Genomic DNA, 14,661 nt, shown 5'->3' on the forward strand with positions numbered 1-14,661 from the left:
GGTTTATATTAATATATCTTCTTAAATAAATTTGAATAATAAAAATAAACAAAAAATGCATTTTGATCAAACTTGCCTAGGCGGGCCAGTGAGTAATGTGGGCGGGCCAAAGCCACCCTGGCCCAATACTGGCTACGCCCCTGGCACAGCTACATGTCTACATAATTAAAAGACTGGCCACACACCCAGACAGCGCCTTCATTGTAGCAGGAGATTTTAATCGTGCTAATCTCCGATCTGTGTTCCCCACATTCCATCCAAACGTGTCCTGTGCAAAAAGAGGCAGTGTGACACTAGACCAGGTGTACACTAATGTTGTTAAGGCTTACAAAGTACAGTCTGACTCCCACCTAGACCTGTCTGACCACCTCTCGCTGTTCCTGTACCCCTCATACCAACAAAGAATCAAAGGACAAGGCCTGCCACCAAGTCCATTTCAGTGTGGAATGAGGATGCCATTCCTCAGCTACAGGACTGTTTCGACAGCATGGACTGGACAATATTTAACAGCCTGGTAGCTCCTGTTGACCCAAAAATTGCACTGGAGGAATACACATCTTCAGTTATGGACTACGTAAACTTCTGCGTGAACAATGTCACAAAAAGGAGGACTGTGAGAGTGTTCCCCAACCAAAAGCCATGGATGTGCAGAGAGGTGCGTACACTATTGAAGGCCAGAGACGCAGCCTACAGATCAGGTGATGCACCAGTGTACAGCGTAGCCAGGGCAGCACAAAGGAGAGGCATCAAATCTGCAAAAGCCAAGCACAGGCAACGTGTTGAGCAACTTTTCCACACTCACACCAATCCGAGACAAGTATGGGAGGGAATAAGGGCAATCTCGGACTACAAAGGGACTGCGTCATCATCCCCCCCAACCAGCTGTGCTACCGTCTGAAGAGCTGAATCAGTTCTATGCACGGTTCGACAGGGACAACAGTGGTCAGTTGCCTCTGCCCCTACCCTCTTACGATGCTGCACCCACTCTGAGCCCCCACGAGGTCAGACTATGCTTGAAAACCATCAACCCCAGGAAAGCGGCAGCACCAGATGGTGTGGCAGGCTGTGTACTAAGGAATTGCGGTGACCAGCTGACAGAGGTTTTTACAAACATTTTTAACCGTTGTCTAGCCCTTTCACATGTCCCCTCATGTTTCAAATTGTCAACCATCATACCTGTGCCAAAAAAGACTGCGATCACATGCCTGAACGACTATAGGCCAGTGGCTCTCACCCCCATACCTGCTAAATGTCTGGAAAGGCTGGTCATGGAACACATAAGAGGCATCACACCAGCTTCCTTTGACCAACACCAATTTGCCTACAAAGTGAACAGATCTACATAGGATGCAGTAGCCCTGCTGCTTCACACTGCACTGGAGCATCTGGAGCTAAATAACATCTACATCTATATTCTCTTTATAGACTACAGTTCGGCTTTCAATACGATCCTTCCAGGCAAACTCCTCTCCAAACTTCAGGACTTAAACCTCACCTGTAACTGGATATTGGACTTCCTGATCCATCGCACACAGAGAGTACAACTGGGGAAGCACCACTCTTCAACTCTGACCATCAGCACTGGCACCCCACAAGGTTGCGTTCTCAGCCCACTATTATACACTCTCTACACCCATGACTGTACTCCCTCCTGCCCATCCATACATCTTCAAATTTGCAGATGACACAACAGTGCTTGGCCTCATCTCCAACAACAATGAGGCTGCCTACAGGCAAGAAGTGAGAAACCTGGCAGTCTGGTGTTCTGAGCACAACCTCAGACTCAAATTAAAAAAGACAAAAGAGATGATCATTGACTTCCGGAAGTCTGCCCAGCACAATCACCATCTCCCACTCCACATTAACGGTGAAGAGGTTGAGAGAGTCACCTCTTAAGTTTCTGGGTCTAACGCTGACGGAGGAATTGTCCTGAGGCAACAACACAGCTACCGTCAGAGAAAAGGTTCAGATCGACAAAAGCGCGCACCTCAAGAATGGTAAAGAGCATTCTCCTCGTGCATTAAGAATTCTCAACAGTTTACCAAAATCTCCCACTCGGCCTGCCCCGCCCCCATTGACTGCACTCTTAACACTCTACCCTGCAACTATTGATGCACCTCAATGTATATATATATTAGTGCTGTCAGTTTAACGCGTTATTAACGGCGTTAACGCAAACCCAAATTAACGGCGTCAATTTTTTTATCGCGCGATTAACGCTCTTTTTGGCCTAGCAAACTTTGTAGTTTTTTTTCACATGCTGTTGCAACAACTACAGAAGTTAGAAAAACTACAACACCACACCGGATCTAGCTAGACCAGAAACAAAACAACAGGCACTCCACACACTTGTTTGGCTTGCGATCCGGCTAAAGCGTAGTAGCAGAGCCCGTTTACGGATATGAGACATTCTCTGGTAGTAGGTTAACTTTACGTTTTGAGTGGATGGCGAGCGCGAGACGCCGAAATGGATGCCAATAAGATTCTGAATGGAAAGTTTACTTTTAAAAAGTTGCCAAATGGTTCCATTGACAAGACCAAAGTGATCTGTGTGTTTTGTCGTTGTAAAATGAGCTATCATTGCAGCACGTCCAGTCTGAAATACCACTTGATGGCCAAGCACACAGATGATGCAAATTCTCCGCCCCCTCGTCAAAGCCAGGCGATTGCAATGTTGTTTTCAATAGCAAAAAATATTTGCACGAAGCAATCCGAACCACTTTTCCATGTTGATAAGAGCATTAAAATTTGAAAAAAGAATGGGACAAAAAGAAATCAAGGGACATTTAGAATAGATAGAAATAGAAATGTGCGATTAATTGTGATTAATCGCGAGTTAACTATGACATTAATCGCGATTAAATATTTTAATCGTTTGACAGCACTAATATATATATATTTATTTATATTTTAATTTACTCATATATATTTATCTAGCAATTTATTAATTGATATTTATTAGTATTATTTAGCTGTGGCAGTTAATGTCCACAGCAACTTAAGTTTTTAGCTGTCTGTTGCTGCCTCTACTGTCTTGTTGTTTTTGTGACAATGACATAGTACTTTGAACGTGAACTTTGAAAAGAGATGGGAGTAGAGCATCATTTTCGGGCTTTACTCTTCGGTTTTATATGACACAACGTTCAATGTATATACAACCATTGAATAGCATTTTGAGCCCTTTCAGCCTCTTGCGGCCTTATTATCATAATTCTCTGCACAAATGTGTCCAAAACTGATACATTCAACTTAAATATAATAATATTCATAGTTAAACTATAGCAATTTGAGTCCAACGGAATGTTTATATTACATAAAGCTCCCCTAAAATGTTTCGCTCGTGCGCTCGAATACTTTACTCGAAGTAAACAGGTTGAATAACTCACATCAAAACAATACTAGTACCTAGGTTTGGGTTAAGCTCCTAATGTTTACAACTTCTGGCTCCGCCCGGTCGCAGACACGCAGAGGTTCCTGCCATTATTAGATGGATGATTGCAATATACATTTCAGGATATTTGTCTTACTGTCTTAAGTCACAGCATTTAGCAAACCCATTATTTAGCCCTGTGCACTGAAAATATGTCATCCCTCTGCAGCGTGGGAGGGCAGCAGTGTGTGGGACCTGCCCATTGACTCTATGGCCCAGGCTCCCACCATAGAACAGATGCAACAGTTGGAGAAAGCTAAGGCTGCTAAGGTACGACATATACACACACACACCCAAACCTATACACCCTCCAGCACACTGGCACTGCTATAGCCTTTCTTATTGGAAAAGAGGACTGGCTTGTCAGCTGTAATGTTTAAAAATGTATTTAGGTTTTTGTGGAGAAGAGGCTGTGCTACCAATGGCAGGCAAGCGCTTGTGTGCAGACCTGTAGTTTGATGAGCAACTACGCAAAATTTTCTTCATTGTCGCATTTCATTTGATCTTTTGTCAGTTGGAACTAGAGAGGCGTGAGGCTGAGATAAAGGTCAAGAGGGAGGAAGAGGAGAAGAAACGTCTGGAGGAGGTGCTACGGGCTAGACAGGAGGAGGAGCGTAAACGCCTTGAGGGGGAGGAAATGGCACAACATAAACAGGTGAGTGAGATGCTCCGATCAGGTTACTACTCGCTTACGCTTACTATAGAATGTGTAAATATTAAAATAATAACTAGAGAGGGTTACAATTTCTGGGGAAATTGTAGGGTGTGCTTGCTTGCGTCGGTTGCACAGGGGTCCGTTTTCTTCTGACATTTTTACAACTGCTATTTCTGTAGGCTATATTTTATATCAAAAATGCATAGCCTACTTATTATTTATAAAGATTATATAGATTTAAAAGCATAATTTTTTTCTGCTCATTTACAACTCAAAATACTAAGAGTGAAGAGTAGGATAAAATAGTTGTCTTCTCATTTCCCCTGCAAGAGGGAGCAGCCTCATGGTTGAATCAAAACGAATACATTTGGCGGACCAGTGTAAAACTGGACCTAATCTCTATAACTTAAATAATAATTTTAAGTTTTTCCATTCTCGTGATATTTTCAGCCATTTAGCCTACTCGTATTGCATTCATTAATAAAGAACCCCCTTTGAACCCGGGCATATAGCCATCTCAGATGGGATCGCGATTCAAATAGTACCATCTGCTAACTGAAAAATATGCCCCCATAAACGTAAATAAGCTTGACATTGATTTAGGGGAAAATCCCTCATTCATAAAAAGCTCTGGTAGCAATCATTGTCAGTAACAACGCAAAATAGCCCTGTGTGGAGAAGCTGCCCCGGTAAATTGTAACAGTACAGTACTAGACTGTGTTCGTCTCGGTAGCGATTACATTTACATTTAGTCATTTAGCAGACGCTCTTATCCAGAGCGACTTACAGTAAGTACAGGGACATTCTCCCCGGGGCAAGTAGGGTGAAGTGCCTTGCCCAAGGACACAACGTTGTGTACTGGCCGGGTATCGAACTGGCAACTTTTAGATTACTAGCCCGATGCTCTACTTGCTCTGTTGCGTTGTTTGAATTCAATTTAACGTTCCGTTGTACGGTTTAGGCTGAAATGCATTATTTTCATGAACAGATTGACAAGTTTAGACTATGGCAATGGAGTTTAGGTTAGAAGTCACTAGTCAGATAGTTTCACCTATTGAAAGACTTTTGATTTAAATAAGGGTAGTGTCGATTATGTGCCACCGTTTGACCTTCCTGTAAACAACTGTGCCTGTACTGTACAGTAGAGATGTTTTTGTTAGCTACTAGACTAGCCTACACCGTTGCAGTGAGCTACACTGGTTTGAAACCACAGGTAATGATAATTTCACCCACACATCGTTTACTTGTAATCTAATGTCATAATAAGTCCTACAACGAAAATGTATTTGTGAGTAATGTTTATTTTAACGATTGAAAACAGATGCATCATAGACCGCTGTAGTGTGTTGCCCGGGCAACAGATGCTAATGTCATGATGCTAATTCTTCAGTGAAATAGTAGACTACTGTTTCCGAAAGTAGATGTACTTCCTTAATAATATCAGCTTATAGTGTACATATCACAATTGTGTGTCATATCACAAAGTAAAATGAGCAAATAGTTATCACCCAGGCCTCTTTGCTTGTGGCGTTTCTGCAGCTGCCTTGCAGTAAAGCAGTTAGCCTAGCTATCTCCCAGAAGTTAACAAACTGCTAAACAAATGTTCAAGTTAGCCACCGTTAGCTTCACCTTTGCCACAAAAACTTAATTAAAACTTAAACCGTGCAACGGAACAGAAATCCCAATTGAACCAACGCAATCGTGACCAAGAAGAACTTTTTGGCATCGACGTTGTCTATGTAGTCCAGATATTGACTGAGCCTTTGGGGCGCGAAAATAAACAATTATAATAATAATAATATATGTGAGAGAACAAAGGTTAAAAATATTAATCTTTAAATAAAAATCACAACAATAGAATCACGTGCAACATCCCACTCTCTAGTCTTGAGCAGTGTTTCCCAACCGGGATGCCGTCTGACGAGAACAGGGGTGCCATGCAAAAGTCCTTCAACAAATTTTCCTTGCAGCTGGATGAGTTGACTGACATTAGTGGGCACGCTCAGCTCAGGGTTGGGGGTGCCACAAAATGTACAAACTTTAAGGGTGCCATGACTGAAAAATGGTTGGGAAACACTGGTCTAGAGGCTCTCAAGAGAACTTGGACCTTAAACAGTAGCCTCCCTGTGAAAAAATAATAATACAAACTTAAGGCGAGACAGGGAAGGCAAAAATAGTATTTTTTCGTATACTGGTCAATTTAGATTTTCTTAGCTATTTTGCTTCCTCAGCATGTCTATTTTCAAACTAGTTGAAAGAAAACGTTCAAAATATATTTTAAAGTGTTTATTTTACTGAACTTTGTCTTGTTGTGCCTGTGGATTTCACTGAAATTCAACAAAAGTTAGTATTCTAACATAACATACAGTACCGCGATCGTTGGCTTCACCATGACATTCGTGGTATCGTTGTAAAGCTCTCTTTCTCCTGCACAATGTTATCCGATCCAAACATGGTCATTTCCTTTGTATCAGCAACCAATCGTGAAAGTACTAAGGGAGGGTTTGACCTAAATAAGAAATCCGATTGGCTGGAGTCGATTTCTGATAACATGATTCATTCAAATGTATTACGTGATGCGCACTGACGCTTCCTGGTTTAGCTGTCAGCGAGACCTTTTGAATCTCAAAATGCCGAAAGAAGCACTAACACAAACTTCTAAGAAAATAAGACAACTATTGTCACTTCCTAGATAAAAGGCTCAACAGTTTAATGAAGACGACTGTCAGGCTCAATCTATACTAAAATTCTCGATGGGAAAAGAGTAGATAGCGCTGAACATGAAAAATGCGCCTCACAGCTGAAAGTTTATGTAGCGCGATTGCATGAACTGATTAATGAATGAATTTGTCCTGATTGCACAAGGACAGGGTTTAAAATTATTATTCATCTGCAAAATCATGGCTTTTAGTAGTAGATTGCTTCTGGAGTGTAGTCCGTGCAAAATAGATGGGTAGGCTACTGCAAAAGTGGATATATAAGCTTACATCTACGGGTCTGCTAGACGGAACGAGAAACGACGTTGCCTTTGACTTGAATGTGCGAATGGTGCTCTTAGCCCACGAGTTAGGGTTGGGGTATGGGAAAATAAATGCATCTTTCCCACTCTGGTCAAATGTGGCACTTTGGATAACATCAATGGCTAATGAAAGCATTGCTGTATTGTCTTCTCCCCACACCGCTCCACTGTAGCCTTCATCAATTTGTTTTACGGATCAATTAAGTATTTAATTCATGTGTTATTTAGTCAGTTTTACAGTAGGCCCCACAGGCTTTTCCCTTTAATATCAGGGTGGACAATATTTAGATAATGTCGCCTACCAATATACATACATTTTTTTACTTTAGTGGCAAAAACATAACTTTAACAATAAAACTTGGTCAAATGAACAGTAAGTAAATACACTAAGCATTAGATTTTAGTGGAAGGAATTGAGAGAGGGCTGGAGTCACTGCAAAGGACCAGGGAGCAGATCAGGCAGGCTTTCTGGTGTTGGTATAAAAAAGCAGAGGAGAATGGCAATCACCTGGTAGCCATAAACACCATGCTGGAACCTATTTAATCCAAGAGGTGGGGAAGCAGCTTATCCCAGTGTACCACCGCATGTCAAGTGACAGCCTGCTGCAGCGAATGCAGCATTTAGGCACTCAGAATGCAAACGAGTGCCTCAACTCTGTATGGGTGCGGTGTCCAAAAAGCAGAGTTGAGGCAGCAGCCAGTATGGCCATCTCCACTTTTAATGAAGGTGCCTCTGCCAGGCTAAGTGTATGGAGAGGTTGTGGCTTCAGAGCACAGTTGTTACAGTTAATGCCATGAGGGAAACTGATCGGTTCCGAATTTCCAAATCTGAGGCTTACGCAACCAGCATGAAGCAGAGAGTGTGTCTGAGCACTGCAAAACTGAATAGGCATCAGCAAGATAGGGATGAGGGTCCAACATATGAAGCAGGCATGGAAAACTAGGCTGCACACATAAGTTAGGCTATAGGCAAAATTAAGCAGGATGGACAACAACCAAACCAGGGTGGAAGTTCTAGTAGCAGTTTGTCTGTGCGGGTGCGTGTGTGTTTTACTACAGTTCTGTTCAGTTAAAAGCCAATGCTGTTTACATTTTCAGTTTGAATGTGTTTGTGATGTTTTCTGTTGTTGTTGCCAAGGTCTTGATGAGATATTTTGTCTGTAAATAGTGCTTTCAAATCCATTTGTATACAATTTTACAACACTTTTTTTACAGTCAGTTTTCTCAAAATGAGGTTTTTCTCATGCTCTGAGCGTGAAATCTCCACTTCTGTAGTACTTACATACATCAAACTTTCTATTTATCTTCCTATTTACTTTGTTGAGGAGTTTACAGAGGGGTTTGTTAATAATAATGGCGAAAATCGTTTTTATGAGTGTTGACAGTATTTTCTGATTTCTGAAGTTATAAAAAGAGATTAAAAAAAATTCTCCTCTGTAAAAAACGTTAGATTCAAAGTATCAACAAAAGGACAAAAAAGTTTTTATCTAGCTTTAACAAATAATCAGATTTCAGTTTTGGAAAAGTACGCATATTTAATTAAATTGTGCCCAATTTGCATATAATTTGCATATCTAAATAAAATAGTCTGAAAACTTGTAATGCAAAAAAAACACTGTCTTAATATAAGTAATCAACTGGGAAAGTTTAATGGTGATATCAGTTAAAAATGTTACCCTATTAACCTGTGGTGTCTGGCCTTAACTGCAAGATAAACAGGCTGTAGCCAAATATCCAATATCCAGTATTCAAACCTTACTCCTGATTAAGCAGCATCACTGGCAGATTTGCCTTGATAAATATAAGCATATCAGCATTTTTAGGGGTCAATCTGTAACTCTTCTCATCCAAAATATGTCCTGCTGTGCTGAAAAGTCGTTGGCTATCTACACTTATACAAGGTGCGGAGAGGAAGACGTGCTGCTTGTGCAAGAGCAGGAAAACGGCCTTCCAAAAAGCAGTGGCTGTCCGTGACGGTTTTCGTTCAGATGCGGGTCTCACAGAGTAACGTCGCGCATGTGCGATTCTGAAAATCCCAACCAACTATTTTCCGATAGAACGTATGGCTTCAAAATGTACAATTGGGAGGCTAACAAGTAACACTAGCAGGTAGTAGCATTGCTACGAGTATTATGCTAGGTTGCTAGTTAACGGAAGCTAACTAAAGCTAGCTAGCTTCCGTTTTGGAAAAATAACTGGTGGAAGCGTCGGAAATATTTAGAACTCAATCATCTAAAGGTTAAAGAACAATTTCTTACCACTGGCGGCTTGAAATGCCTATCTAACTTTTTATTGAAACGTGTCTGATGGTAGTTCTCGCAGATTGTATGTCATCTGATCGGCCATGTTTGATCAGCCGTTTTTGATCGGCGCCGATCAGATCGGAGCATCCCTAATGAAAAAGAATATAATTTCATCAAGTTTCATTATATTAGAATAAATCAGAGTACAGGCTTACTGCTAGCCTATACAATACATTAACATGTCTTCTGTTTGACTTATCAGTAAGCTGACAGAACTTGACTTTTTCCTAAGGAGGAAGCACTGAAGAGACAAAGGGAGCTTGAGGAGGCACAGCGCAGACAGAAGGAGGAGGAGGAAAGGCTTGCTCAAGAAGAGGCACTGCAGAGACTGGAGGAGAGAAGGCTGGAGGAGGAGAGAAAGCAAAAGGAAGAGATGCTCCACAAACGGGTAGGCTGCAGAACACCGCTGGTCACAAAATAGCCCTTGGTTCTTCTATGAGTGAGTGACTTCCTTACCACACTTTTTCTCCCTCTATCTCCCTACCGTATTCGCCACTCCAGGAAGAGGAGCGCAAAAAGCTGGAGGAGCTAGAGGCAATGCGAAGGCGGGAGGAAGAAAAGCGAGCTGAGGAGGAGGAGGCGGCTGCAGCAGCCCGCCAACAGCAGGAGGAGCAGAAGAGGAGAGAGCAGGAGGCTCACCGGCAGCAGGAGCTGCAGAGACAGAGGCAACAACAGCAGGAGGCCCTGAGACGCTTGCAGCAACAGCAACAGCAACAGCAGCTGGCACAGATGAAGGTGCAGACAAGGGGACTGGGAACATTCTCATAATGATACACCAAAAAGATTAAAGACATTCTGAAGCACATTTGATAGTTTATAATTGGATTGACAAAACGCAATTATTTGGTGCCCTGGTATCTCCCCGGATAAGTGCCTGTACTATGTAGGCTGAGGCCTTACCGCAGCGGCCTGGGTTTGAATCTGGCCGTGGCCCTTTCCTCCATGTGTTCCCCTTTTGTCTCCCTGCTTTTCCTGTTGCATTTCACTTAAAAACGTAAAAAGCATGAAAGCATATATATATATATATATATGGAAATACACCACAAAAGCATATGTAACCATCCTCTTGTTCCCCATCCCACCTGTGTGGCATTTAGCTTCCCTCATCCTCCAAATGGGGTCAGCAATCGGCCACAGCAGCGTTCATCTCTCAGTCCCAGAATGCTCTGTCGCTTTCTGAGATTCAGAAACTGGAGGAAGAGAGGGAACAGCAGGCGCATGAGGAGGTAATGAGGAATAGCCTGTGTTGGAACACTAAGCTCTGTATCCGGCCATGTATAGTCACAATTGTTATCCTTACTCTTGACTGAGCAATTAAACGTGGGGTGGTCTTTTTTTAGCATGTCAATGGCATATTCCAAATTCCTAGTGGTCCTTCCATTCCATATTCCCTTGTCTTTTCTCCTCCTCTTGCTATTCACAGCAGCGACGGCAACAGCAGGAGCTGTTGAAGCTCCAGCAGCAACAGGCCATCCTCCTGGCCCAGCAACCCCCGGCCAAGCTTTCAGGCTGGGGATGTGTAACCAAGCAGCCGGCTGCCACCAAGTCCCTGCTGGAGATCCAGAGGGAGGAGGCTCAGCAGATGAAACAGAGGAAAGAACAGCAGCCGCAGCAGGCCCATCCCACAGTCACCCAGCACAACAGGACCCAGAACCGAGCTGTAAGTTCCATCCCAGCAAACCTTAGTGAATAATTGTAAAAAGAAATATAGCTGCAAGCAGCAATGAGGTGGCCAAGCAGGTCAAATGACCCAGAAAACATTTTAGACATCCTCAGAAGTGTTGAGATGTCAAGTTTGGTGTGGATTTCTCACAGCTGCTGAGATATGAACCAACTTCCTGTTTGGTTGCCCGGTACAGCCAATCAAAATCGGCAGCAAAACAAACGGTTTTGAAAATCAAAAATCCTTTTATACTTTGAGAGAGGGTTGCCCTGACAATGATCTGTGCCAATTCTGGGGAAGATTGGATTTTTTGGGGGGAGGAGAAGCGAAAAAACGTTTTTCCTTTAAAGGGGTCATTGACTGATTTCATAGGATATTTCTTAATTAAGGAACGATCACCGGACAAAGACGTTGACGGTACTTGCTGTTGCGAGTTGATCTTGAATTGGTTTATTTCAATGGAAGCACAAGAATCGTAGCTTTCCAATGATCTATAACATGTGTAGCAGTCTAAAAAATATATTTGTTGTTACTTAGTGTGTAGTAGCTGGGGGAGGAGGGGGCAGTGTTTCGGGGGCGGGCCCGGAGGAAAAAGAGGTTAAGGGTGCATGCTTGGCTCGTGCGCACTACTGGCGAGGCCAGGCTCCTTTTCCTGCAAGCTACGTTACATTTCTTCCATGTCAATGATTGAAAAGAGTTTCATGAGTCTCTGTATATGAACTAGATTTTTAACAATTGTGGCAAATTCCGTTATAATAGCAATCCGCAAGATAACAAGCGCGCCTACTCTTAAAGGAAATGTGAGATGTTGCTCTGATTGGTTTATTGCACGTTACGCCGAAACCACACCCATGAGTAATGTAGCCACTTCAGACCAACCCATTTTAGATTTGCGCAAGGCGCAGAGTCATTTATCCCGCTGGTATAATAGCAACAGCGCCGGAGTCCCGCCCACAAAGTCACTTGCGTTTCACTTTTTGATACTTACGTTTCAGATTGTTAAAATAGGGCCCAAAATGTCATTATCAATGCTATTTTGGTGGCCATCTTGAAAATCTCCAGTGACATTTCAGATGGTTTTCTTAATGTTAAAGCTATTTCACAAGTTATTTTAGATGTTGAGAAAAGCGCTGTGAAAGTTTGATTCTTGATTTCCCAACAGATTCTGTGTGTATTTCAGACACGTCACATCCATAACAGAATAATGTCACATCCATAACGCAGGTTTTTCCTCATAAAATTCTGCATAAAAGACTAAATGTTTTTAAGGGTTCACAGAGTTACAGAAAAAAAGTATAGTCTCCAGAAAATGACAGTCATTTCTCGTCACATCCATAACGCAGGTGTTTATGTAATAATTTTGTGTCTGAAAAACATTTTTGCTCCTCTATTCTACCCATTGAGTACTTTCAGAATATGCATGACTAATTTAAATATTGTAAGAAGCTTTGTTTTACTGATAATTTGTTCTTGTCATTTTGAGTACAAATGTCACATCCATAATGCTGGAATTGCCCGGTATCCATGATATTGCAAAATCCATATCATGGCGCGGCACAGTTTTTACTATCAAACCGGTATATCACCCACTCCTACCTTCCACTCATAAAGTATGTTCTAAATGGCATAAATGCTGCCGATTAATAGTTGACATAACAATTTATTGCAAATGCTGAGTAGCCTAGCCTATCAATACAGGTAGGCCACAAGCATGTGTCCACTGTCTGCTTAATTTCATCTTGATATATAGACTAAGCATTATGTAGAAAAATAATAACAAGAAACCCACTATTAATTACATTATCTTAATGCAGTTTAACTACTTCAGCATAATAATGCACCCAAAAAAACAAACGCAATCGCCATCGAAACAACAGCCACGTGCAATTTAGCTAGCAGGTGAAGAATACAATCACCAGTTCACTTAATTTAAATTTGCAAGATCTATAGACTAATACAATAACAGGCTTTACACTTAGTGTAACATAAGGTTGCCAACTTTTCCAAAAACCTTGGAGTGAGATTTGGTGGGTCCAACCCAAATTTTGGGGCATACAAAGCAAGCAACACTGCGTACCTAGCGAAAAGTAGCCTCAACTTTCCTAGACTTTTAGCTACAGTACTAATGCTGAGGGCTTGCTGATATTTTAAATGTACATTTAGTCATTTTAGCAGACGCTCTTATCCAGAGCGACTTACAGTAAGTACAGGGACATCCCCCCCCCGAGGCAAGTAAGGTGAAGTGCCTTGCCCAAGGACACATCATGTGGCACGGCGGGGAATCGATCCGGCAACCTACTGATTACTAGCCCGACTCCCTCACCGCTCAGCCATCTGACTCCCAGATATCGCTGTTTGTCTTACTAGCACTTTGTCGCTAACGTGTGCTGACGTTGTGACGATAGTTTAGTAAACTAGTTAGCATTCAAGGCACTACAAAAGCGTAGTCTCCTAAACCATGCAACTGAATGTAAATCCCAAAACAAGCAATCGTGACCAAGACGAATATTTTGACACCGACCTTGTCTATGTAGTGCAAACATTTACGGAGCCTTAGGGGTGGGGAAAATAAATAATAATAATAATAATAATAAATATACACTACCAGTCAAAAGAAAGTTAGAACACCTCAATTTTTCCAGTGTTTATTGAAATTTGCGCATTTTAGTGTCAATGTACTCTGAAATCAAAGCATAAAACAAACTAGAGAGGTTACAATTTCTGGGAAAATTGTAGAGGGTGCTTGCTTGCGTCGGTTGCAGTTGGGGCCGTTTATTATGAAGCAAGATGAACCCCCTTTGAAACAAGCTATTCTAACAACGTTGTCACCGGCAGTACTTTAAAGATGGAATCGTGATTCATACAGTACCATCTGCTAACTGAAAATATGCCCCCAAACACGTAAATAAGCTTGATATCTATTTAGGGGAAAATATCTAATTCAAAAGAAGTTTGCTGGAAAATTGTCATCATCGTAACAAAGCCAAAAGCAACCATTTAGGTCTCAAGTGTAGAGCCCTGCGTGGAGAAACTGAATTGTGCTAAGAGCAAGCTAGCCTAGCTGCTGTTGCTAGCCAAACTTCACTGAGGGTATTGTTTGAATGCACTGGAAATGAAAAACGTTTCTTTTGACAAAGTTTAGGCTGCGGCATTGAAGACAGCAACGCACCACACAAGCTTGAGTTTAAATACATTTATTAATGTGACATTACTTACTGTACATGCAAGTCTTGAATTGTTTAAATGTATAATGCTGCTAGTACACCACGGAACGATACAATACTTCCTGTGCAACCGTCTTACTAGCACATCTATGCACGTCGTATCTATGCGCTGTTAACGTGTGACGTAGGCAAGGACTGAGTTCCCTTTGTGCACACAAGGCACTTTTTGCCACACCCTTTTGACACCTGCGTTGTCTATGTCGTCCAAATATTGAGGGATACTTAGGGTTGGGAAAATAAATAATAAAGAATAAATATATATGCGAGAACGATGGTTGTGCTCGCCGAAGGCTTGAGCACACCCAATAAACAATTGGAGATAAAAAAATAAATAATGCAATCATTTTGTTTAACTAAATTTTATCAA

General features: G+C 41.8%; 1 protein-coding gene across 7 annotated transcripts in view; it reads left to right on the forward strand.

The window, feature by feature from the left end:
• gigyf2 (GRB10 interacting GYF protein 2) overlaps positions 1–14,661 on the forward strand; it is a 68,731-nt gene that overhangs the window by 33,485 nt on the left and 20,585 nt on the right. For 6 of the 7 annotated variants that reach the window (XM_047018189.1, XM_047018190.1, XM_047018195.1 and 3 more), the window contains exons 19-24: positions 3,600–3,700; positions 3,945–4,085; positions 9,640–9,795; positions 9,909–10,142; positions 10,505–10,633; positions 10,831–11,067. In XM_047018189.1, coding sequence (XP_046874145.1) covers positions 3,600–3,700; positions 3,945–4,085; positions 9,640–9,795; positions 9,909–10,142; positions 10,505–10,633; positions 10,831–11,067 — 998 coding nt within the window. The remainder of the gene's footprint in view (positions 1–3,599; positions 3,701–3,944; positions 4,086–9,639; positions 9,796–9,908; positions 10,143–10,504; positions 10,634–10,830; positions 11,068–14,661) is intronic. The other variant, XM_047018191.1, reaches the window with a different exon arrangement.

This window comes from Hypomesus transpacificus, unplaced genomic scaffold (assembly GCF_021917145.1).
Source record: "Hypomesus transpacificus isolate Combined female unplaced genomic scaffold, fHypTra1 scaffold_96, whole genome shotgun sequence".
NCBI classification, from domain to species: Eukaryota; Metazoa; Chordata; class Actinopteri; order Osmeriformes; family Osmeridae; genus Hypomesus; species Hypomesus transpacificus.